Source organism: Hippopotamus amphibius, chromosome 6, assembly GCF_030028045.1.
Source record: "Hippopotamus amphibius kiboko isolate mHipAmp2 chromosome 6, mHipAmp2.hap2, whole genome shotgun sequence".
NCBI classification, from domain to species: domain Eukaryota; kingdom Metazoa; phylum Chordata; class Mammalia; order Artiodactyla; family Hippopotamidae; genus Hippopotamus; species Hippopotamus amphibius.
Window position 1 is genome coordinate 35,368,279 of NC_080191.1, and position 26,500 is coordinate 35,394,778.

General features: G+C 34.7%; 1 protein-coding gene across 2 annotated transcripts in view; it reads right to left on the minus strand.

Annotated features, from left to right (window-relative positions):
• The window catches only part of PTPRK (protein tyrosine phosphatase receptor type K), a 535,150-nt gene that overhangs the window by 233,446 nt on the left and 275,204 nt on the right, over nucleotides 1–26,500 (minus strand). For both annotated transcript variants that reach the window (XM_057738295.1, XM_057738294.1), the window contains exons 5-6: nucleotides 26,271–26,386; nucleotides 8,597–8,771 (exon numbers count right to left, since the gene is read on the minus strand). In XM_057738295.1, coding sequence (XP_057594278.1) covers nucleotides 8,597–8,771; nucleotides 26,271–26,386 — 291 coding nt within the window. The remainder of the gene's footprint in view (nucleotides 1–8,596; nucleotides 8,772–26,270; nucleotides 26,387–26,500) is intronic.

Below are 26,500 nucleotides of genomic sequence, written 5' to 3' on the forward strand. Positions count from 1 at the left end.
CAAAGGAGAATCTGGACTGGAGAGGTGGCAGAGCCAGATGACAATGGGCCTTGAAGACTGTGATGAGACATCTGGGACTGATACTGCGTGAACAAGATGCCATCAGAACAGGGAGAGCACACGCTGGCTTACTTTGTGTGATATAGTTATTCTGTCTATTACTGTGTGAAGACTGACTTGGAGGAGGCAAGTGCAGATGTGGGGAGACCAGTGGGCACTTTTTACAAAAGTACAGTAAAAAGCTCACAGGTATAGAGAACAAACAAGTGGTTACCAGTGGGGAGGATGGAGAGGGCCAAGATAGGAGTATGGGATTAAGAGATACAAACCACTATATATAAAAGAAATAAGTAAGAAGGATATACTAAACTGCACAGGGAAATATAGCCATTATTTTGTAATAACTTTAAATGGAGTATAATCTATAAAAATATTGAATCACTATGTTGTACACCGGAAACTAATATAATATTGTAAATCAATTATACGTCATTAAAAAATGAAGAAATAAAGTATCAGCACTTAAAAATTTTTCTTAATTTAAAAAAAGTAAAAACTACAGTAAAAAGAAGATGGTGATATGGATGAAAGCAATGACACGGAAGGTAAAGAAAAGTGCTGAGCACCCAAAGGATATGTAATAAAATTCAGGAAATGAAAGAAGCAGGCAATTAACATACATATTTCTATGTGTTGTATTTCACTCAACAATGTGAGTATATTTGAGACCACTGCCTTATACAAATATTTGTTCTGCACATACTAATAGTAGGCATTACATAAAGATCTTTTGAAAACATAGCTAAGTAATTCTGGAGAAAAAAAACTGTAAAGCAAAATCGATGAATTTTCTTCTTGTACTAGAAAATAATTATCATTTGGCCTTTAGATATTTTGAAAAAAAAATTAGAGAAACCTGAATGAGATAAGAATGTGAAAGTATACATGTATTTGAGGGAAAAAGAAAAAAAAGTCCAGGTGGAGGAGACAGCAAGTGTAACGGCCCTAAGGCAGGAGGATGCTTGGAAGAGTCAGTATTGCTATGCTGAGGATTAAGGAAGCTGAGTGATAGAAAACAAATTTTGAGTGGTACCCAGGGCATATTTCATTTAAAGCCTTTTGGACCAGTAAAGTGCTGTAATTTTTCTTTTTCCTTAATGTGAAGGAAAGTCACTGGAGGGAGTAACACCGTAACATTAAGAGTAGGGATGGTTTCTTCCATATGCATATGAAGATGACAGAAAATGCCAGTGGCAATTAGGAAGATGTAAATAGCCATGTGGGTAAAATTTCTTTCTATCAAGTATACAGGTTCATTCATTTGTAGTTTGTTGTTTTAACACAGGACAGATTCTATGCCATCACAACTAAATCTGATTCCGAATTGCACAACACTGCAGAAAAGACAACAAAATATGTTCTTAGTTTAGGGCTCAGAAAGCAGAAAATAGACAGCAAAACAAACTTATCTTCCACATTATATACTACAGTTAAATGTAATTCTGTCCCTATAGCCCAGAAGAGGTGAGACCACCTCTTATAGGCCATAATTTCTCTAAAAACAAACATCAGAGGAAAGAGAAAGTATGGATTTATGCACTGAGAAAAGCTGTGCATACTTTGCCCAAATTATTTAATCTCTGTCCAGTTCCACAGTCTCCAAATCCTCACTTTTAACACGAAAATGGGACAATTTTTTTCTTTTTTATAAAAACTAGTAACTATGAACTAAACAAAATCCATGCTGAGGACTAACAAAATATAAATATTTATCTGTACTTATTTGTGTGACCTTACAATTGTTTTTATTTCTTACTAGGCTAAATGTTTCTCAGAAAAGGAAATAACATGATTTATATTAACCCAGATGGAAAGGAAAGTGCTTTCTACAGTAATATGATAAACTTTGTTGAACAAGTTGGTTTCGACTGATTTACCTAATATTTAACTCCTACCTAACATTTCATGAGTGTTTTCTGTTTCTGTGTATTTCCTAGTTTGTAATTAGTAAGTCAGGTTCCTGACGCCATTTTGCTTGTAAGCAGAATGTGTATTAGCTAGCTTTTAAAAAGATGTGCACATCTAACTGGCAAATGGTTTATGTTAACTGCAAAAAGCTATACACCGAAAGCCAGCTGTCAGTCATACACTGGTTGGGAAGCCTGCTATTATCAACCCTTTGGAAGATGAAGTGGTGGGAAAGTAGAAGAAACTCAAGTCATGTCCCACCACAACGCTTATAACACCAGCTACACACACTGTACCACTGAACACTATGACTTCTCTCTCTGCCTTGATGATTGATTTCAATCTGTCAGCTATAGCACTTCTGTTTATAACTGTATAAGACTCTCATAGTACAACATTATTTACCAAAACAGTGCTTAATAAATGTGGTAAATATCCATTGGTATATTTTCTATTTGTTAGGGGCTCTTAACCCCCCCTCCCCACCAAAGAATTAAAAATGTGACCAAAATCAAAGTCAAAACTTTGTGCCAAAATATTCAAGAATTCTACATTTTCCTATACAATTAAATTAAATTATAAATTGCTTGAGAGCTGAGACTATGTCTGAGGTTTCTTTGTAATTTCCTGGTGCCTATTACTTACCATTTTAAGTACTCAATAAAGGCTGCTAGCTGATTTTTCAATAAAGTTACAAATTGATTTCACTGCTTCCTTTTTGGTTTGGGGTAAGAGAAAGAAAAAGAATGAGCAGGGAGGGGAATATAAATTACAAAAACACTGTTAGTCTGGGAAGTTGATATATATCCTTTAGAAGAAATGAACCCAAATTACATTTATCACAAACTCCAAGAGAACAGAATTGAGAGTCTCAGAAGGAAAGTATAGACCAACTATCAGTGCTCTAAAATCAAATTCCCTAGAGTTCAACAGAAAGAATTATTTGGTGTGCAAATGACTCTGCTTCCTCTTTGATGCTTTTCAAATTCTTAGGAAGAAAGCTCCAACAAAAGCAAAGTCCCCAAAGACCCACTCCAAAGAAACAATGACCAGCACCTCAACTGCTAAACATTAGGTAGAGCTCTACACTTGACTTACCTATGCAAATACACTCAGAAATCCTTTGGGAAAGAACTCTCATTGCATTTTCATTTTTAAAACAAACAAGAAAATAAATAGCATGAAAATAACCACTCAGGCAAGATAAGTGCTACACTCTACCATTTTCATCAAGTAGCATAAGGAAACTCAGAGGAAAAGAAAATTAATAGGAAAAAGTATTTGGAATAATGGTGCACAAAAGTGGACAGAACAGAGTTTCAGTAATAATATACTACCTGAAATAAGGACATCCGGTATCCTTTTGCTCATTTAGAATTTAAAAATGTACCAGACATCTTGTACACTGAATCACCTGAATTACAAGTAGCTACTAAGGATGAGAGGAGACTCCAAATGTTCCTTTTATCATACTCAAGGGTAGCAACGTAACATTTATAGATATGCAACATTTGGGGTCTCCTCCAAATTTGAAACAGTTGGTATCCCCTAACTGACTGCAGGTGATTTCCTAATGACATAGGGGGAGTTAGGGGAAATTGTATGTGGTTTATCCATGTGTTCTTAGACTTCTTTTATAGTTTAGATTTCACAAAACATAAATGTTTAAATTGAATTCTCCAAGATAACTCTAAATTTCCTGTCAAGTTGACTAGTTTTTACAACAGAAGCTAAGAAAAAAGATCTTCAAGTCACCATTAAGAAAAAGGACCTTTACATGAATTCAAGAGTCTGGCAGCTGTGCTATGAAAACTAGTTTAAAATCAACAGTGTACAGTATTAAGCAGAATGCTGAAGGACTCAAGCAAGAAATTCCATGGCCTTTCACCATCAACTAACAAAAGTATTAATATGTCATGTTTTCCACTTCCCAAATGTCCTTGCTTCTAATATAAAATATTAAAATGAGACAGTCAGATATGATTTTTCACTGATACGTGCAAAAAGACTAGAATACAACATATTAGTTAAATCAAGATGGTTTTTCAAGTGAGAAGAAGATTCATACTAAACAAAAAGTCACCCTTCCTAATTCATATGACAAGGAAAGAGACCGGTTCAGACCCTAGAAAAAACAACTGCCATCATCTTTTCCTGTATGCCATCAATCTTCCCTCCATCTGTAGATAAGAGGGGAATGTGGTTCATCAGCCATTCCCTGTATCTTTTAGGGTCAGTCCCACCACTCTGACTTCAACTACATTGGACTTAACGTCTTTATGTAAAAAAATGTGCTAGGTGCTACAGCAAGCAAAGATGAACTAGACAGGGTCTGATGGAACATAAACTACACCCTTCTCCCACGTTACCAAATGCCCAACTCTGCATGTCCTTCAACGTAAAGTTGCACCTTCTTTTGAAAATGTCCTCAGTTCCTATTTTACCTGAACAGAATTAATTACTCCCTTTGAATATCACTGTTATGCTCTGCAGTCCCACTTACAAAAGTTCTCTACTGGCCATTCCAGTTGTCTCTCCATGTGCAGCCATGCAATTTTTGACACGTGGATGAGACCAAAGAAGTATATAGCCATATGGCTATCCTATGACCATGAAGAGACCCTGGCTTAGGATAAAAGCCAAAACTATGAACTGCGGAGTGAAGAACTGGAAAGAACCTATCCTTCATGACTAAATGAACCAACCCTGAAGCCTACCTCTGCACTTTTCTAGTTATAAAAGTCAGCAAATACTGTAGCCTTACATTTACATTAACTTGTATTGTCTTACAAAGGGAAGCACCAACAACAATCCAAAGTCCTTATGATTTTGAACACCAAAATTTGTTTTACAGGCCCACCTACATTGATACATGTGTTGACATTGACCTCACTTTATAGCTAGAGGTCAGAGGTATTCATTAGGAATAGATAAAAATATTAACTGAATTTGTACGTCCAGAGAGTTCTGATAATAGCTAATAGTTGCTACTAAAATTTTAAAGTCCAACCAACAACAAAGACAAACGAAACACTGTGCTTTTCACGTTAAAGAACTTCAAAACTGTAAGTGGAGTTTCACAGGTAAAAATAATAGGAAAGCACAGCTAACAAATGGGAATGGAATTTGAGTGTCAGTTGTAGCAATCGGAATTTTATGGAAGTTTATTGTGGGTCAATTGGCTGGAAATTTAGTTGGGTCTTTGATTCAGCCAGTTGGAAAAGAAAGGAGAAGGTTGCAAGAGGTCAAGAATGAGAATTTATAACATAACTTAGACTACAAAGGTGGTGCTTTTAGTCTGAAGTTTGTAAACATCATTTGAATGTGTATTTCACATTTTTTACACTTCCATTTTGTAGAAACATTGAGCAAAACATCTGCTCCTTATCTCATCTCTGTAAAAACTTCTTTGCCAATAAAGATTGGCTTCCACAAACTGAAAATGTTATCATTACTCAAAATGATCTGGAAACAAAGCTGAAGTCATGATAAAGTATATTCTGTTTCAGCACACTTTTTTTTCTTCCTGTGGCTATGGGAACACAGAGATCAATACTCTTCAACACGAGAATTTTGCAGTGAAATTTTCATTTGTAACAAACAGCAACCAAAAAGCCTTAAGCATGCCCTGTCACTTTCACTTTAGGAGAAAATGCACTAATAAACTCTTACCCTTGGGTCATCTTTGACAACAGGCAATACTATGCCAGATCTTATTAAAGACTATTCATATCACTGCCCCCAAAATTTCCTTTAAAATTACCGTCTTTTATATCCATGTAACAGGATGTCAGCTTTGAAAGTGCCAATGAGAGACAAGACCTGTCACCATAGTTAATTCTCAGCACTATTTCAACATCAGGAGAGCTGACCCCGAAGGGTGTGTTTTGTAGTTGGCAATGTTTATTTGGTGGTTATCTGAACAAACAAATTAGTTTTCAAATAAAACACCAAGCAAAGTATCACCTGTAAGTATTAGATACATAACAAACTAAAATATGTTGAAAAGAAAAACTGCCAAAACTATCAAAATACGTTTCTAAAATGTTAATGGACTCTGGATAGTACATTCAAAGCACCATCATATCTTAAAACCAACAGGTACAATATAAAATCTAAAACAAAATATAGGTTAAATGGCAAAACTTTCTTAAAAAATACAAAGAAAAAAGGGAAAGACAGCCAAAACTTTCTACGAAATTCAAGGAGTCTCCTTTTATAAATCTTACTGAAATAATTATTTACTCCACAAGTAATACTCCTAGAATAGCCATAATGGAGCTTCTCCAAGTAAAGAAAACCAAGCTTTGATAAAATCTACTTTTCAATTCAGATAAACAAGGGAAATTTAGTAATCTAAAATAAATCTCTTTTAAAATAAACAGGCATTAAATAGCTATCTGAAAGAAGGAAATTTATCTTTAAAGGGAACACCTGGATAAGAGCTTCAACTCTGCCTTCTATAAACTGTTGAATACATCAGGGGCCACTTCCTCAAGAAATTTTTATATCTAAATATCTTTATCTATAATGAGATATATATATATAACTATAAGCTATATATATATATAACTATGTATATAAATATATATAACTATATATATGACTATAAGCTATATATATATATATATATATATATAAAACTATAAGCTAGTCAAAACCACTCTAGCTGCACTATTAAAAGCCATCTCCTTAAGCGGCTGTGCATTGTGAATGCACGTATAGTGCCATGAAGATCCAGGGACCGTGATGACTGAAGAGCACACCTGCCTTCCCGTATCCATAGCATAGTCATCACTTTGAAGATTACCCAAGGGCAACTTCAGGCTTTTCAAAAGTACCTTCAGGCTCAGGTGAGAAAGATGCAGCAACAGGACTCACCAAAGATGGATATACAAACATATATGAACATAAGTAACTGTCTCTCTATCTAAACACTGGAGTTAAATGTTATCATATTTTCTTGTTAGTCAACGACTTGGGGTTGTGATTTCATGAACTTAAGCAGGTGATGTAAGCTGACTCAGGAGACATGAGAGAAGTTTTGTTTATAATAGAGTCCTATCCAATTTCCAAAGATAAACTTTTTTTTGATGAGCTACAGAATATCTCAAGACAAAAGCATTACAAGCGGCTAATAGCATTATTTAATAATGTTAATGTGATAAAAGCTGTGGTGGAAAAGAATGAGCCCAGTGCCAGGAGTTAAGAAATATGGAATTAAATTCTGGCTCAGCCAATTATTAGATCTTTGTGGCTCTGGGCAATTATCAAATAGTCTGAATTTCAATTTTCTTCTAAAAGTATTAAAGGTTAAAGTATTAAAATCAAGTAAATCTTAAAATGAAATAATACATATAAAAGACATTTGATGTCAAGCATTATAAAATATATTAACTTGAATCTGGATGTATTTCATTTTCTCCTTCCAGGCTCTAAGCATTGACACATGCCTTGCTCTCTGTTTGCTGGTCCTTCTTTCTCTTACCCCTGCCCCTACACCCATAACCCGCATCTGGTCAACTTTTTCTCAACTTTCAGATGAAATCTCAAAGAAAGTCACTGACAAAGACCTTCCTTGATGCCTCCGACAAATCTCAGTCCAGCTTAGATGTTTTTGTTAAAATCTGCCAAACTTCTCCTTGAAGAGACTTACGTGGTTTATAATCATTTTCATTTGTGTCATAATTGATTGATGCGTGATAGTCTATTCAACAAAGCTGCTTTTCCTCTAAATTTTCACATGGCTGATGTCCTCATTTTTTTAAGGATTCACCTCAACTGTCACGTTCTCAAAGAGGCCTTCCAGATCATCTTAACTAAAATGTGTATTTATTTTTATTCATAACACATACCATGACTCGACACTACATTTTCAACATCTTCCTCTATGATGTGCCTAACATACCTCAGTGTTAAGCTATATATGGGCAGAGTCTTTGTATTTTACTAACCATTGTACCTCTGCAACCTAGAACAGTGGAATATATAGGGACTCAAGTCAATTTTCAATACATGTGATATACATTGTGCCCTTGTACTTGTTTTTCCAGTATTCACTAAAGATATGTACGGATATGTCCTAATCCCTCACAATTCCTCTGTTAGCCTTAGTATCCAAGAATGCTGAGGCCCTCCTAGCAAGTCTAACTTTCTAAGATTCTATAGGGGGCCAGAATTAGTGAACACCCACAACAGGGTTTTGATGCTGGTAAAATTTAAGAGTATACATGGGGATAGAAACTTTGACCTTGACATAATTGCCCCAGTGCTTTGAAAAACTAAAGTATCTGTAGAACTACTGTAAACAGGAAAAATCAATCTAAAGTGAAAATGCAAACTAGATGATGGCAATATAGAATAAGGTATTTTATATGTTTAGCCCTATGACAGCATTTAAATATAGATTCCTTTTGATAGAAATCATTTGTTGAAAACTTGCCTGACGAACTATATAACTACAGTCTTGATCGGACTCCAAGATATTTTCAGAACTTTTACAATATTGTCTTATAGTGACTTGAGATGAAGAGCACTAGATTTAAAAATCAATCCAAATATCTACAAAAGTAGCTTTTGTTCTAATGAAGCCATGCAATTTTATGAAGTGAAAGCAATTTTACTTTACCTCTTACAATAAGTTGAGCAAAATTGGATACACCAGAACCTCGTTCTGACTGAGTTACACAGCGATACAAATCCTGGTCAGTTTTTGTCACTTCTTGCAATCTAAAGGAAGCAGCAAATCTTCTGTGATTGATGTTCTTAGTCTGGGCCACTGGTATATCTTCTCCATTTCGTCTCTGTAAACAGAAATCAATCCTTAAAAAACAGGTTCTTACCATTTCCAGAAATCTAAAGCATCTTGACAACCAAGATCTGTAATAAATAATTGTTTGTTAAAATTTGGAGGAAAATATCTGTGTAGCCCCACAAATTTTTATCATTGTCTTTCAACCAGGAAAAGTGAGTAAGTAAATACTAGTATCTTTTAAGGGGTGAAGGCTGAAACTATAATAGTAATCTCAGTCTTCCATAAAATTGCTATTAGTCCAGAGTTTATGAAATAGCAGGACAGTTAATGGCTTCTTAGCAAATGATTCAATGCCACCTCCCTTATCCCAGACTATATACATGTAAAGTCTTCCTTTAGCCCTTAGACTATACTGCATGTGCTTAACAGGTTTGTCCCTTTCAGGAGACTGAGACCATGCCCGATCATCTCAGTATTCTAAATGCATAGTGTGCGATCATGACAGGATGACTATAAAATGCTAACGAATAATTTAGAGTCAAACCAAATTCTGTACTCTTTGCAAACTTTTATCTCTTTGGGATTAATGACAGCCAATTTATACCATTTAAAAGAAATAATCAAAGGAACCTAAAAGTTAAAAGCATATCTGTCAACTTTTAAAGTGAACTACTGGAAAATATATTTACAGTATCAGGGTGCCTCACACAAGACCATAAAGGAAAAATTCAACTATAATAAAATTTGTAACTTCCATACATTGAGAGACATCATAAATCAAGTGAAAAAAGCAAGCCACAAACTGTAATAAGATATTTGTCACGAAAATAACCATCAAAAGATAAATAGCCAGGTTACGTAAAATTCCTCTACAGTTCAATAAGAAAAAAGATAAATAACCCTATCAAAAAATGGACCAGCTATAAAAAGAGAAAATGTGTATATCTAATAACCATGAAAAGAGATCCTCCACCTAAATTTAAACATTCTTTATGTCAAAGATAGCATGAAGGGCAAAGAAAAGCTACAATGATGAGAGAACTAACTGGTCAAGATCCTCATCCTCACTTCTTGTTGGTAAAATGCTAAGTCCTCCTGGTACCCTTTCACACTACTTGAAATATCATTTCATCACTAGATGTGGAAAACAGAACCGTAAAATTACTATAGAAGCATAAATGGTTTCAGTCATTTTAGAAAATAATTCGTGACTATCTAGTAAAGTTGAAGCTGTTAAAACTTAGGACCCAACAGTTCCACTTCTACATTTCTATATTTGGATCACTCTTCCATGTGTGATTATGCAGATATGTATAAGAATGTTGAACGCAGAATTGTTTGTAATAGTTAAGTATGGGAAAGATCCAAATATTTCTGAGTAGTGAATAAATAAACTGAGATTTATTCATTCAATAAAATTCAATGTGGCAGTTAAATTAAGCAAACTAAAGCCAGTAGAGTCCTGGTAAAAAAAAAGTTGAATATTTCCTGAATTCCATTGAAATACATGTTTAAATCTTGGGGGAAAAAAAATCCTTAACAAAAATTAAGATAGGAGACAAAAATGCAAAATGACAACTTCTATTAAATTGGAGTGGTGGGTATGTTAGTGATCAATTTACATTTTTTATAATTGTTTTTGTATGTTTGAAACACTGCATTTTTTAAACAATAAGAGAATCACCCTATTACTTTAATAATTTTTAAAATCCTAAAATCCACTTTAACTCCCTTCTCCGTATCTGAAATAACATATATGTGTGAATTATGTTATACATATATGTATCTGTCTGTATATACATATATACCTAAGGATAAAAAGTCCCGGTTTTGACTTTAGCATTTTTCATTCATTCAGTATTTTGTTAATTCTTCTTTTCTGACCCGCACAAAAGTCCATGACTTTTGCACCAAGATCTCATGCTCATTCCTTTGAATAATAATAAAGAGAAAAAGCAGCTTATACACAAAACCCCTAAAATATAAATTCATAAAATCCAGCCTAAATTCTCTTCCCCTGTAAACCACATGAACAAAACAAACAAATTTATACATGCAAATCTCAAACTGTATTTTTTTCAATTATCACATCATTTGAGACCATCTTTCTAACTGAAAGGCAGACCATGACTCAGCACTCCTTATACAGGTACATGCCCTCACCTCATCCTGCCCTAATTTACCCCTCCAGTTGTGCTCTCCACCTTCCATCACCTGTCTCACTACCATTTACGTTTCTCAGTTCTTCCTTTGGCAAGACCAGCCAACGCCTGCTGCCCACATTGCCTTCTAAATTTTCTTGCTCCTGTACACACACACTCAGGTCTTTTAACACCATGTCTTTTTCAAAAATCCATCTTTCTTGTGAAGAGTTTCTAAGTATCCTTAATGTTTCCCTCTCAAGAAGTAGAATTTCATCTTTCCATTTTAATTGGCATTCATCTCACAATAAACTTTCCTCCAAACTTTTCTCAAAGGAGGGCACATTTTCTTCTACTTTCCTAACCTTTTATCCCAGCTCCTCACTTGCAGACCACTCTTTCACTATCCCACTCAACAGCCTCTCAACTTCCAGAATTCCCAGCTTGTCTAAATAGCCTTCTAATCACTTACCTACCAGGTCCAATTATCCTGTCCGCCATAGTTCTGTGAAAATTCTCAGTGATCCCAAAACTCACCCTGGCCTCAGTGATGCCCAACAACCTTCCTAACTACCTTGTTCCTGTGTTGACAGTCTTCTCAATCTGAATCACAACTGCCCATGAGATTGTCTCCTATTCCTTCAATCTTCTGCACTGGTAGTGAGACCTCACTTTCTGACTCTTTTCTTTACAAGCAGTCATTTCAGAGATTTTTCACCAGACAGAATCCTAGATATTTTTAAAATAATTCCATTATTTATGCACTGCCAATGTAGGATCTACACTATTTCTTTGCAACAATTCCAAGACCACTGTTGACTTTTGCTGGAATCAGACATTTGCTCACATGAAAAATCTGAAATACACAACAATGGAAATCAACAACTCTTAGATGTTCGGTTGATGTCCACAGTGACATGAGCTATGAAGTCTAACAACGTCCTCTCTGCCTCAACCTCACATTTCATCAACTTATACATACTCTTCACTTTTCATTCCTACTGAAATTGTCATGAATAGTGTCTCAAAAACTCAAAGATCATCATAAAAATGTAATCACCAGCATTTCTATCTTGAATCTTTTCTATAATATATTCTATGTCCTTTTACCTTTTTGTGTACTGAAGTCATCCTGAAGGTAGGGCTTCAAATCTTATATTTTTTCTTCCATGGCATCATACATGTCATCATTATTTAGTGGATACTCCAGTTCTTTGTTAAAATGAACTAAATTCACTGATATTTTTAGACAAGAGTCATGCAAAACCTCCTTAGGTTTTCATAAATTATTACAACAAAAATATAATAACTATTAATTAAAATTAATAATAAATGGAAGCTAAAGAAATATAGAACCTCAAGGACATCTAGAGATCATTTATATCAAGCTCTTTCGGAACTCAGAGATGTTGAGGGCCCTGCTTAATGTGATCCCATCGGGAGATCACAAAGTTGAGTACACTGTGTTTGTATTTGTGTGTACTAATATACTATATAACTATATAGGATATACATTATTTCTATAATTAATGAGTGTAGTACACTTAGGTGCTATTTCTCTCTCTAAATAAAATAATAATAAAAATAATTATAGTCATAATATTGATTTTTCTTCAAAAACCATTTAATAAGCACCTTCATGTACCTCATGTTATATTAGCTATTATCTTGCTTCTGTCACTGTTCTCTATTATAAACCTTCTGTGATAGTCATTTCCATTTAAAGATTATAAAATCAGAACTCAGAAAGATTAGAAATATAATTCATAGCTTGTTAATAGCAGGATTAAAACTCAAAACTGGGTTTAAAGACACAAAATCCAGTAGTATTTCCTCTAAAATAAACCAAAGCTGCTTTTGTTTCATTTTTATCATAGGTCCTGTCCAATGAGTTGCCTATTTGTTGTTGATCCTTGATCAATGCATTGTATCAATGAGAAAATGTAATCGACTACACTAGACATTGCTTTACTTACTTTATCTTCTTTATTTACTTTCAGTAATGCATTACAGTTAAAAGTAGCAATTCATGACATGTACATTTCAGAAGTCAAAAATAATGATTACTTTTTCTTTTATAATCCAAAATAATAGGGCTTTGCCTGTCTACAAGCTATCAATTTGGCAGAGTAGGCAGGGCTATGGAAGAAGGAAATAAGAAGTAATGGTAAATTTCTCTCTTATGCAGCAGTGTTTGCATACAGTTTTCTGTCTTTATAGTCTACAGTTCCAGGCTCTTTATCCTGCTTTGAGATTTTTATGTGATTCTCCACTGCAAACTCCCCAACTCTGAGAAATACTAAGAAATGAACCACAAAATTATATGATCCAAGGATTATAACGCAGCACTCTGCATTTTTCGCTCCCTCTCCCCTCTTCCTCAGACCCTTGTCATGCTTTCTTAATTATTCTGTCTCCAGTACAGGCTGCTGAGACTCATCACTTACCAAATAACTCTAGGCAAGCCACCAGAATTACTATTATCAATTCTCTATTAAACGAAGTAAGCTTCATCATGCAAGGTGCATGCAGTATTTATTTGACAAATTTGGTTCCTGGCATAAAGTAGTATAGTGGTAATATTGGTTAATTCCCAGTATCTATAATAAATTGTAACTTTAGGATCACCTGGCAGATTGTTACAAACGCAAAGTCTAGAGATCTCTCTAGATCAACTGAATCAAAATCTGCATTTTTACAAGATTCCCTAGGTTATGACATCAAGATATTTCAGCGTAAGACACACTGGTCGAAAACAATCGTGGGGGTCCTGTTCCCATGAACAGTTGACAGGTCTAAAACTTGGTGTGATTCTAGCCATTGAGAAATGATAGAAATAACCCAAGTCATTTCCAGAAAGGTTTCCTCACTTCTAGAGAAGACATGGTGGGTCCCCTTTTCTTTCTCTCAATGTCACGCCTAAAATGCTGAGGATAGCACATCGAGGAGAAAGACAGAATCAGGTTCTTGATCATGTGTCTAAAATGGTGTCGACGGCTACTGACCCGAGTCTGCCTCTTCTCCCCCTGAGAATGTACTACCACTTCATAAATCCTCACTTTGCTCTCTTGAGAAAAATTCAAAAAATTAAAAATGAAATTTAAAACAATGGTGTCAATAGCTCTTAGAGTCCCCTTATTTCTGGACTTCCCGTTAAGTAATATAACACATTTGGTTTTCTATTACTTACTTTCAACTTGAAATCCTAAAAGTTAATGTGGTTTGGCTAAAATATAGTACAGTTTATTTCAGCTTCTCTTTTCAAAGCTTGAGGAATAAAATTAATCCAATTTAATTTTAAATTAAATAATGTGGCACTTAGAACACTTGCAGAGATTATTTCACTCTATTGACTTGAAGAAAAAATTAAATTATGTTTATTGTTTTATTTATCTTTCACTGCCTTTCCTGGGCAAATAATGATATATGTCTCCTCCATTTTCTTAGAGTTGGAGAAACTGGAAAGAGGCTGTTTTCCTATGTTTGGTATTTAACTTCCTATTGAATAATATTAAGAGGACCATATATAATTTGCTAGTACCTGTCCTTTTACCAAACTAATTTCAGTGTGAATTTTCACACTAAAATTAAGTAAGGTTAATGTGAATGACACAACAATCCAGCCAAATTAATTCCAAGGACCTGAGGACTATTTTGAGAAAAAGCACTAATTTATATCCATTAGAAATTATTATATTGATTTCAATAGATTAAACAATAAAAAAATAGTGTTCCTCTAGGAGAAATTACACTAAAATTACAATACTAAATTCACAACATATTTACTATATGGCAATGAATGGACTGGACAAGGTGAATGATATCTGACAGAGAAAAAGAGAGAGGTGGCAAATATTATAATTCTTATATAAAGCAGGGTAAAAATGTGCTGGGGATAGCAAATTATTAGAATCAGGATTATTAACCAAGTTTAACAAAAATTAAGTCAGCTATTAAATAAGAAAATAAATGTTAATCTAAGAAGTGAAGGTGTCTTTGCAATGTTGGGACAAGGTGACCAATACGAGGAGTTACACAAAGAGGGAAGAGTAAGCAGACCGAACCATGGGAGATGATACCCACATTCTAGTCCTGAAATGACTGTTTATTAGCTTCACAGTTTCTCAATACTTCCCCAAATCTGCCTTTTCATCTAAAAATGGGGATATCAGTTTATAACAGCTTATTCAACAGAGATACTAGGTGAGATAACTGTGCAAAAGTTTTAACTGCAAATCCTGATAATAGCAATATTATGAAGATAATAAAACAAGTGAATAATATATTTGATAACTGTCATCTTTTAATGTATCAACTTGACTAGGCTACAGTCCCCAGTTATTCAATCAAAACACTAACCTAGGTGTCTCTAAAAAGGAATTTTGCAGGTGGAATTAAAGTCCATAACCAACTGAGAGAGAATATCCTAGATAATCTGGGTGGACTTGATTCAATCAGTTGAAAGGTCTTAAGAGTAGATCGGAGGCCTCCCTGAAGAAGAAATTCTACCTGTGAATAGTAACTTTAGTCTGTGCCTGAATACTCCAGCCTGCCCTCTCCAAGTGCTTGACTACAGACTTCAGACTTGCCTAGCCAGGTTCCACAATCACACAAATCAATTCCTTGCAACAAATCTCTTGGAAAAAAAAAAAAGAAAGAAAATCTATCATCTATCTATCTATCTATCTATCTATCTATCTATCTATCTATCTATCTAATCTATCTCTCTCTCCTTCTGGTCTTCTCTGCATATTTGAACTCTGACTGACAGAGATCATTTTGTTACCAGAAATGGTTCTGGAAGAAAAGATTTTTAGGGATGAGTTTTCTGATTTAGTTTGGTTCTAGGTTTTCTAGAATTGATTCTCTAATCTGATTAGATTTAAAGACACAAATAACTCTATTGTCATTGGTAAAGAGGACGCTGCTTGTCCAGAGCATGATGTAGTAATAGAGATATGCAAAATATCACCATTAAATAGATATTCCTAATCAAATACCTATAGAAGGTTAAGTTCTGGGTGACCTTGTATTTGCTACCTTGATACAGATTCTTACAAAAGTAGAACCTTTAAAGAAATAGAAAAAAAGTCCTTTGAATATCTAGAAAAAGCAGGTAGGAGACTTACAAGGAAAAGAAAATTTATTGTCAGACTTTGACAGTACAGCTTTATGCCAGAAGAAAATGAAGTAACATATTTAAGTTACTCAAGGAAAGAAAATGTGAATGAAGGATTTTATAACCTTCAAAATTGACTTAAGTACCAAGGGCACATATAAACTATTAACAACATCCAAGAACTCAGGGAATATTATTTCCATGAGCTATTCCTACAGAATCTTCTAGAAAATGAGTTTCAAACAACCAAAATTACTAAGAAGACATGGCATACATACTAATGATGAACACTAAAAAACAGTTACACATAGAACTAACACCAAATAAGGGCTAAGAGAGTACAATATGCAATTGCTACATGCTAACAATGGAGATAGGGTACAAGTATCCAAAATAACACAAGATTTAAAAATGAGTGATTATGGGATATTCTAATTGTCTCTTTCTCTGTGTCTTCCCTGGTGGCGCTGTGGTTAAGAATCCATCTGCCAATGCAGGGGACACGGGTTCGAGCCCTGGGCCGGGAAGATCCCACATGCCACAGAGCAATTAAGCCCATGTGCCACAACTACTGGGCCTGCGCTCTAGAGTCCATGTGCTGCAACTACTGAAGCCCACACACCTAGAACCCATGCTTTGCAACAAGAGAAGCCACCGCAATGAGAAGCCCGTGCACCACAACGAAGAGTAGCCCCTGCTCTCTGCAACTAGAGAAAGTCCGCCTGCAGCAACAAAAACCCAATGCAGTCAAAATAAATAAATAAATAAATAATAAAAAAAATTTAAAAATGAGTGATTATGGGATATTCTAATTGTCTCTTTCTCTGTGTCATTGAGAATCAAAAATATTAGTATGGAAAAAAGATGTAACTGACAAATTGTATTAAAGAAAACATTAAGTGAAAAAATTTAGGCTTAAATTTGAAATATCAATATAAACTAATAGTTATTTTACCTTTAAATATATATGTATATTTTTCTTAGTTCTGTTCACTGAACAGATCTAGCAATGAATACACCTTAGCATTCACATAATGGTCCTGAAATATAATTTCTCAAAATTGTAAAGTGACACCAGGTCTGGAAGAGAAACTGTGCAAGATGACATTGGCATCAGACAGCAATACAGGAAAGTTATCAAAGGCTACTGAAGTCATATCAAATGGACTCGAGCCAACCAACAGCCAAAGATGGGACGGTCTGAGTTTTAAAAATAGTATTAATTGCAATGAATTGAAGTCTATTAAATATGTCTAAATCCATGAGTTCATGATATTAAAAAATAAGAGGAAGAATAATCAGTCACTTTTGGAGCATGATAGGAACCAACTAATTATATTGAAAACCAATAACTAAAGCCAAGATTTAAGAAGTTACCATCCCTTTCCTAAAATGAACTATATCACTGGGTAGCCAAATAGTAGATGATGAGAGGTGTATCTTCATTAATTAAGCAAAATGAAAAAGAAATAATAAAATTAGAATATCACAATTTACAACCACCAGGAATGAATATAGGTATTAAGCATCAACTGGTATCAGAATCACAAAAAGAAGTAGGAAACATTTTGTGCCTCTGGTAATCACACCATGCACCTCCTCTAGCATTGCCAGAGGATCAAACTTGACTCTAGATCTGGCTGCCAATTTTCAGGAAATCCAAAGGAAGATATTGAACTGAAGAGGACACTTGTATGCAATCAGTTAAATGCAGACTGTGTGAAAACTACAAGTCAAATGGCCTGTGTTCCTCAACGGATAAACTGTAACAAACACAATAGAGGACAAACACACAGATTAAAGGGACTTTAAAAGACATATTTTTAAAAATAGATAAGACTATAGTGTCTAAGGAGACTATATATATGTAAGTGGAAAAAAAAAACACGAAAAATATACCAGGGCTGAAAGTCATGATAATTATTATTTGTAGAGAGCCGGCTCAATTGTCTGGGACGAGCACTTGGAAAAAGCGTCTAGGATGGCTGGCAACATCTTTTTCTTGACCTGTGTGGTTAGTATCTTATAAAAATTCATTGAGTCGTATTTTTTTCATTTTTGTGAGGTCTTCTCTATGTTTTATTTTAAAATAAAATAATTTTATAAATATAATATCTCTAAATCAGACTGCTTTCCACAAAGAAGAAACCCAGCCCACTGCCAGAGCCCCCATTTTGTAACACTGATCACAGGAGCTCAATGGAAAATTGTAAAATGTTTGAGGTGACTCAGCTGAAAAACACACTGAAAGGGCAGCTCTGAGAACAGTAGGAGAGTGCATTATTCTTGTACAGAAAAAGCAGTAAATTGTTATTTATAGATATTGATAAGAAGAAATCCTTGAGCTCCTATGATGGCCAGGCCTTTACAGTCACGCTCCAGGGATAGATAAAGAAGATAAAGAATATCCCACACATTATTCATTTATAGTCAATTATGTAATCTGTAGACAACAAACTCAGAGTTTATGAATTATTGAAGAAGGAAAAGAATGCATTATACCTTTAAGGCACTGAACTCCTTATGGTAGAAAGGCACACAAAGCCAACCAAAATGACCTCAGGAATATTTAGCAATTCTAATAATTAAATATGATTAAACTTTCTGATGCTCAGTGTTACACACATACACACCCCAAATCCCAAGAGTAAAAGATAAACATTATAATCCATGATACTTGGTCAGTGATTTTACTTCAAGACCAATGATTATAATTCTTCACATGAAGCCATGAAGGAAGAAGATAATGCCATGAACTGCAATAAACCAAGGTCCTGGGGAAAACCAGGACTGATACGCATAACAGCTATTAGCTACCAAATAGAACATGGTCTCTTAAGTGGAGCAGAATTAATTGTAAATCAGCATACACACAGAAAAAAATCACTAATGCTTAAACAGGATAAACAGAGAAAATCAGAATTAAGTAGCAGGCTAGTGTTCATCTATCAGTTTACAAGGAGTCAGGAAAGCACAACAGACATGGTTAATACTCTTCTCTGACACGGGTTCTGTTCTGTGAGCCACAAGATACAGAAGGCAAGGCTGCAAGCACCAACAGCCTTCCCACAGATGAATTCTCCTAAGTGAAATCAGGACCACCCAAAGGTTTAATTTGTCCACAAGCTTCAAACTGTTTCGGTACACTTTTTTAAGGCTAAAAAGAGTCAAAAGGAATGGGAATGTCTCCTCATTTTTCACTCCTATTTAGAAAAACTTATATGCAATTATTAAGGTAGAAGAGGAAAAAAGTAAACAAATAGGTCGAACAGGCAAATTAGTTCCCAGAACACAAATTCACAGACTGGTTGTAAAAAATAAACCTTTGAGAAAATTTAAAAAGCTGTCTTTATTATTTCACTCTCACCTCCTCCCAAATTCTTTCACCTGGTACCAATCAGATCCAAACTCTGTTGTCTTCTTTCATTGTTCCCTCTCCTTCCCTCCTCACATTTTTTCCCAAATCCACCAGCATTGTCCAATCTTAGGCCCTTACGACTTGATGTCTGTACTGCTAGCAGCACCTCTTTCTTGCTTTTGTCTCCATCACAGCCTATTCCCAACCCTTCCATAAACTATATTTACTTCTCCTTCCCTTTGTGAACCTTACACTTCAAGAGGATTCTTCTCTTGATGTTCCTACCCCACCCCGACACACATACACTAAACTGCAGTGATAATCATGCCCACTTAATCCTTGCTTATCCACATCCTATATGTCCTTCAAAGACTCAATCAAATCTTCCTTAACGATTTCACCAAACACGCCAGTCTGTGATTCTCTCTTTCAACTCTGAAAAAGCACAGGGCTTAGATTCCATACGATCTTTTCTTATTGAGTTTTACAAGCATCTCTCAGAGCTGAAAGGATCTTTAAAAAGCATTCAGCCTCATGCTTAAACATCCTCTACATCTCTAGCAAGTACTTAACCAGATTATGCTTGGATACTTCCACTAATTGTAATTTTACTACCTCCTAGAGTAGCTCATTCTACGTTTCAACAGCCCTATAACTACAAAGGTCTTCCTTACAATCAGCTTATATCTCTCACCAAATAGCTTCAAACCACTAGTTATTATTGTACTTTAGTGTCTAGAAAAAAACAAATTAAATCCCTCTTGAATATTCCCAATATTCTAAGATTTTAATAAACTTATCCAGTCTCCCACAAATCTCAAGATATATTTATACGATGTACCTTTAGCCATTCCGACATCATTTTCTCAACTTTACTAACGGTCCTGGTAATTATATACCTCCTTTTGTTATTCTAATATTTCAGATATATGTCAACCACTCTTAGGGCCAATCTCGAAAATGTCAGAACTTTCACCAAGAAAATGTCAGAATGTTCACCAAATCCATTAGGACAATTTCACTATATCTCATTCCTTTCTCTCACCACCCCCATGGTATCCAATGTGAGCTAATCATATATTAAATGTTTAGTCAGTTTAACCTTGAAATAGTCCTCTCTAATTAGTCCTCAATGAAATGCTGTAAACTGCATTTTTCTAGGCATAGATTAATTTCTCCCAAGATTTTCCCTTCATTATAATAACTGGAAAATTACCAGATTTTTATTTTCTCAAAAAGAAATACTTTCAGCGATAGTAAATCTCTTGTGGAAATTAAACATGATATATATAGGCACTTCAGATGCCAGTATAAATAGACACAGGAAAATACTATAGCATGGCAGCATCAAAAAAGGGCTTTGTGAGCAATGACTAGTTGGCATTTGAAACATCATAGTGATATATTTCCCCAGATAAAATTTTTGTACTTTCAAATTATTCTTTTTTAAAAAATCATGCTTCTGATTTCCAACAGCAAAGGAACAAGACTATGACATTTGCCTGGATACATACAACACTTTGTGGCCAGAAGTTTCAGACCAACCATTTTCATTGACCCTCAGCTGACAACAGTTGGTAGCGCAAAAGGTCAGCCTCTCTCTGGTTGTTTTTTTAGAGCAATTTGCATCTCATTGTACTAATTTTACTCTCAATCTATTGCTTAAATGATCTATTGCTCCATAAGGAATGACATTTCCTTTGGCTGAGAAACTAGCTGTATCACACTACATTAGCAGTGACGAGCCTCACCAAGGGCAAAGTGATGGCTGGCTTTCCTGATTTGGCAGGCCCACTCAGGAGGCACGGTGCCAGCACCTGGGGAGATTACTGACAGATTGGCCCAATTGCCATAGCTTTGATGGCAATCTGCATAGGATTACCAGTCACACATTAAACAGCCTCATTTCAATTCACCAAAACAAATGGTGCCACCAAATCTCCCCACACAATTCCCTGCTTTCAATAACTCCGCTGGTGAATTTCTCTGTCCAACCCAACGATGCATGCCCACCAAGCTCTGTAATGATGGATGGAGTCATTAGCATTTCAGTTTCTACACTGAACCTGAGGCCAAAGCATATGGTCTGACAGATGTTCCCGCAATGGGCTCTGTTTGATTTGCCATGTAGGTGTCCACTTACACTGGACCTTCATGAAAGAATACTACTTTATGAGTTACAGTCCAACCCCTGTTTCAAATCTTTCACATCCTTGAACGTTATAACATGTTTTGATAACAGAACACTCAGAGCATGCTTTATTCTATATTTCAGTTTATACTGATGATTAAAAATTACCTTTGAACTTAATCAAATGACTTCACATGGACAAGATGGACAAAAATGCAGTTAATGTTTGTAATAGGCTATTGCCATCTATGGCTTGATTAGTACTGCCAGTGATCTGGTTATTTTATAAACTGTTTCATACGCTCACTTTTTCCTCATTCGTGGTTTATTAAGGTAAACTATATACAGCAAATCGGAAAAATCTTAACTTCTGACAAATGTATATATACCCATAGACCGAAAGCCCCAATAAAACTATATGACATTTATATTACCTTAAAAAGTGTCCGTGCTCACTTTCAGTTGATCCCCCCCACCCCCCCACAGAGTCAAATACTGTTCTGATTTCTATCACTGTAGATTAGCATCGTCTCTTCTGGAACTTACTATAAATAGAGTCATAAGGTATGCACTCTTTTACGTCTCTTCTCTTCCAGAAAACACAGTATTGCTGAGCTTATACATCCTGGTGCATGTATCAATACTGCATGCTTTCTTATGTATTGCTGAGTAATGTGAATGAACCATGAATTGTTTCTCCATTCTCCTGTTAACGGAGATTTGGGTTCTTTACAATTACTGGTTATAATGAATAAAGCTGTTATAAACATTCTTCCACAAGTCTTTTTGTGAACACATGCTTTTATTTCTCTTATGTAAATACTTAGGAGTGGAACTGCTGTGTCATATGTGATTGTTTCCTTATATATTCACTTTTTCCTGTCATTACTTTATCTACTATCCATATTATTGAGTTGCAATGAAAAGAGCATGACTTAAACCTTTTAACCCATGAAAATATATAATGCCTTTTTTTTCTTTCCTGTGAGAAAATTATCTGATACCTCTCAGGAATATAACCAGACATTTTTATTATTTTATTTTACTATAAATTGAACTTTAAAAAACATTAAACATTAAATTGTACCTTAAAATTTCACTTGTGATCTTATTTCCTATAACCTGGGTTTTACCATAAGCCTTAAGTTATGGTCCACAAATTCTCTACCACTGGGGGTTCCTTAGGAACACAAAATGGCATAATTCTAAAACTTGTTGTAAGCATTAAAAAACATCTGTTCGTGTGGGAAAACTGCAAATGGTAAGCTGAAAAAAAAAGTGGTGTTCATATCTAGAATGCAAGCTACTTCACTGAGCTTTATGAAAGAAAAGGAATTTGGAAGTTCTCTAGGAGCAACTAAAGACTTTATCCTAATTCCCTTATCCAACAGGAATGAACTACATAATATACTTTTTTAAACTATGTTCCACAAAACCTCATGATTTCACCCGATGTATAGCTTGCTGGCACTCAATGGACTTTCAAAAACATTCATCTATATTGTTTAATGCATCATTAGTTCACTCAGCAGGTGCAAGGAGGTTAATTTGGCTTATATTTTTGCAATTGTTTTCTAAATGTTCTCTAGTGAATGACCTACTTTTAAGACTCTCCAATTTTATAGTCTGTGGCCTCAAAGGAAAGAACACTCCCTAAAGACATAGCAGAGCCACTATGAGAGCCTTATGGATTATCCTAGATTATCTCAGGTAACCCATTAAGTGTCTGCTTTTTAGGGCTTCATTCTTTATCTAATTTGTATGTCTTTTTAAACAATAAAAATGATTGAAATATCAATGGTAAGCTAAAGACAAAAAACAAGTGAGAAGTTATTCTCTAAATGTATTTCTATACATAAATTACTTTAATTGTCATATACTATCAGGCATTCATGGCAGTTGTAGTGTATCATTTTTCATTAAAAATAGAAAATTGGCTGCTTTCTAGTTTTTGTTCTTTTACACCACATTCAAACAATATTTATCCATTGAAGCTCAATACTATTATATAAATGATTCAGAGGACATAAAAAGTTGATGGCTATTTTTATTACATCTGACCATGGCAGGTGTAACAGCTACTCCATTATTCCATTACTTTTGTAATAGGATGCAAAGACCTTTCATTCTGAGTTGACTCAGAGTACATTCTTTCACAGCAGTCAGCAGAGATTTTAAGCAGTTGTTCTCACAATGGTACTTAACTTAAGGGACAATTTTTTCCCATACAAAACTAATAACTTAAAAATTTTACTTTCCTCCATCAAACAAAAAAGGTGATCAAGACTAGGTTTTAGACCATCAAAAATGATGTAAAGACCTGGTTTAGCATCTTACAGCTGGAAAGGATTTTGGTCTCTATCCACATCTCCTTCTATAGATAAAACAAAAACAAACAAACAAACAAAAAACAAACTATGGACTGGAAAAGTTCAATGAATTCTCTACACGCATATAATTAACTGGGTTTTAAGAATTAAAGGGCTAGAATTAAGGTTAGAATTAAGAACTGGGCCTCCTGACCTTTAGGATGTTGTCCTATACCAAGCAAAAATGACTTGACATCTATTTGTATGGGTTGGCCTCTGGATTCATAGTGGAATCAAGATTCTTCCTCATTTATTATGTTTCTACTAGTTTCAGCAAAAGGTGGATCATTTTTTTTTTATCATTGGTCAATTTCTGATTCATTCACTCTATAGATACAGATATCAATTATAACTATATACCTACACATTTATCCATCTATATACCTACATCTTTATATCTGTCTTCTTTATTTGAAAACATCCCTACACTAGGCAACTGATAATTTTCAATATTTCTTACATATGGAGAAGAATGATTTAAGAGAATAAGTTAATTTAAGCAATATTATTGAAAAAGGCAGAAAAGCTTTTTCATGAATAACCACGTAAACTGCTGAAGAATTGGGCAATGTCAAAATAAACGAGAAATACACAAATGCACCTTGGAAAATGTAAAGAGAAAGAAGAGGCAAAAAAGGAAGGCAGAATAGAAATTGAACAGGATGTTTTTATCTCTCACCTTTATTTGAAAATTGGCAAGAGGAAAATTTTTAAAAACTGTAATGAAATGAGCCAATCTATAAAAATAAGAAACAAACAATAAATGAGCAGTATTTTGACAGCAACCCACTCGGACCAGCAGGGCCAGAAAGGCTTTGCTACACAAGACAGCTGGTGTCTAAGTATACAAAACCCTTTTTATTTCAATGTCACATTAAATCCTAGAGCATAAACCAGAGGCAGACTGCAAAGTCTCTGGTTCTCCAAGACAAGACTATATAGATCACAATTAAAACCAAATGCAAAAATGTCCCTGCCTAAATGAAAAACAATTAGCAAAATAATTAGAAAATATATCTAAACATCTTAATACTATTTAGGCTGAGAGAGAGAGAAACTAAGAGGGATTCTAACTTGATGTTTAGATGAAACAGGCTGCAGTGTATTATGCAGTATACTGTCCAGGAAGAGTTATCTTATATTTAAATATCTGTAGTGGAAATTAGCATAATCACAGGGAAAAAAGGAGAGACTTCATTTCCTTTTCATGTATTCAGGATGGTATCCTGATACCCACATATCAAATAAATTACAAAAGTACTGATAATTAGATTTATATGAAATACATCTGTTGTAACATCCAACTGGATATGGGAATTGAATGAAAAACACACTTATAAGACCCAGTACAATATCAGGCATTATATTAGGTATGATCTCAATAATCATTTATTATAATCATTACCCCAACCTCCTGCAACCTAACGATGATCTTTAACACTAATTTTATCTCTCTAAAGATATCGTAAAATAAAGCCTGATGTCTATGTTCAAGAAACTAAGCTAATGATTTTCCCTTTTGGTCTCTATTGGCATTCTCAGGAATTTAAAATTCTAACTAATTAAATCCCTTTCCTCATTCTGATGCAAACAGAATTAAACACTAATAATAATAATAAAGGTGCTCAAAGAATATTATTACTTACATTCTAGCTTCAAATATTTAGCTTAACAGTCATCTGTCCTAATTCCAGCCTCCAGGCTTTAGGGTTGCTCTTAGCTCCTCCCTCCTCCCCACCTACCTCTGCCCCAGGATGGACAGATATTCTCAGAAGGCACAGCACACTCCTTGGTCACCATTTTCTCACAGATTCTTTTAAAGCTCTAAATATGTACCATTTACATTTTCCCAACATGTAAGCTAAACTGCAATTCATTAAATACACATTCACTGTGGATTTAATACGTGCGAAGCAAATATCTTGTCCTCAGACCTTTGATTAACCCATATACACAAAAATCTGGAAAAAAAATTTAATTGGCTCTCTTCCAATTCACATTTCCAGAAATACTCCCAAAGGTTTCTTAAAATACTTTTGAAAAATTTATCAGAGTATGACAGTTCCTACTTAAGTACTATGCTCTTATAAGTTGAGTTTTCAAAATATTATATGAGACAATTTTCATTTTTTTCCCTTTCTGAATGGATCTAGAAAAATTGCTTTTACAGTTTGGACATAACATTAGAGAATCATTAGGTTTCACAAGAAACTAATCCAAATGTTTATTAACTGTATGCTGTTATATTTTTATTCATATTCCAAAAATGGAAATATCTGAAATGAATCTGCAGCGAATTAAATCAAACCTACACAAAAGACAATCTGTCACACACATACACTCCCCCCCCAACACACACAGAGAAAAAGGATTTGTGATTTTTTTTTAAATCAGGTGCACCCTTTAGCTCAGCTGCCAGTGTGGCCTTACCTGCAGCCATAACTTGTTATGCACAGCATCTCTCCCTGTAGCAATACACTGAAATGTAGCATTCTGCCCTGCATTGACCTCTACATCCCCCAGACGGAGGAAATGAGGAGATTTATCTGTGAAGGCAAGAAAAAAATTATTTTTTTCCACATGAAGAAAACATGCTGTGTTACATTTTCCCAACAGAATAAATGTTGTTAATACTTTAACCTTTGGCCAAGACTAATGTC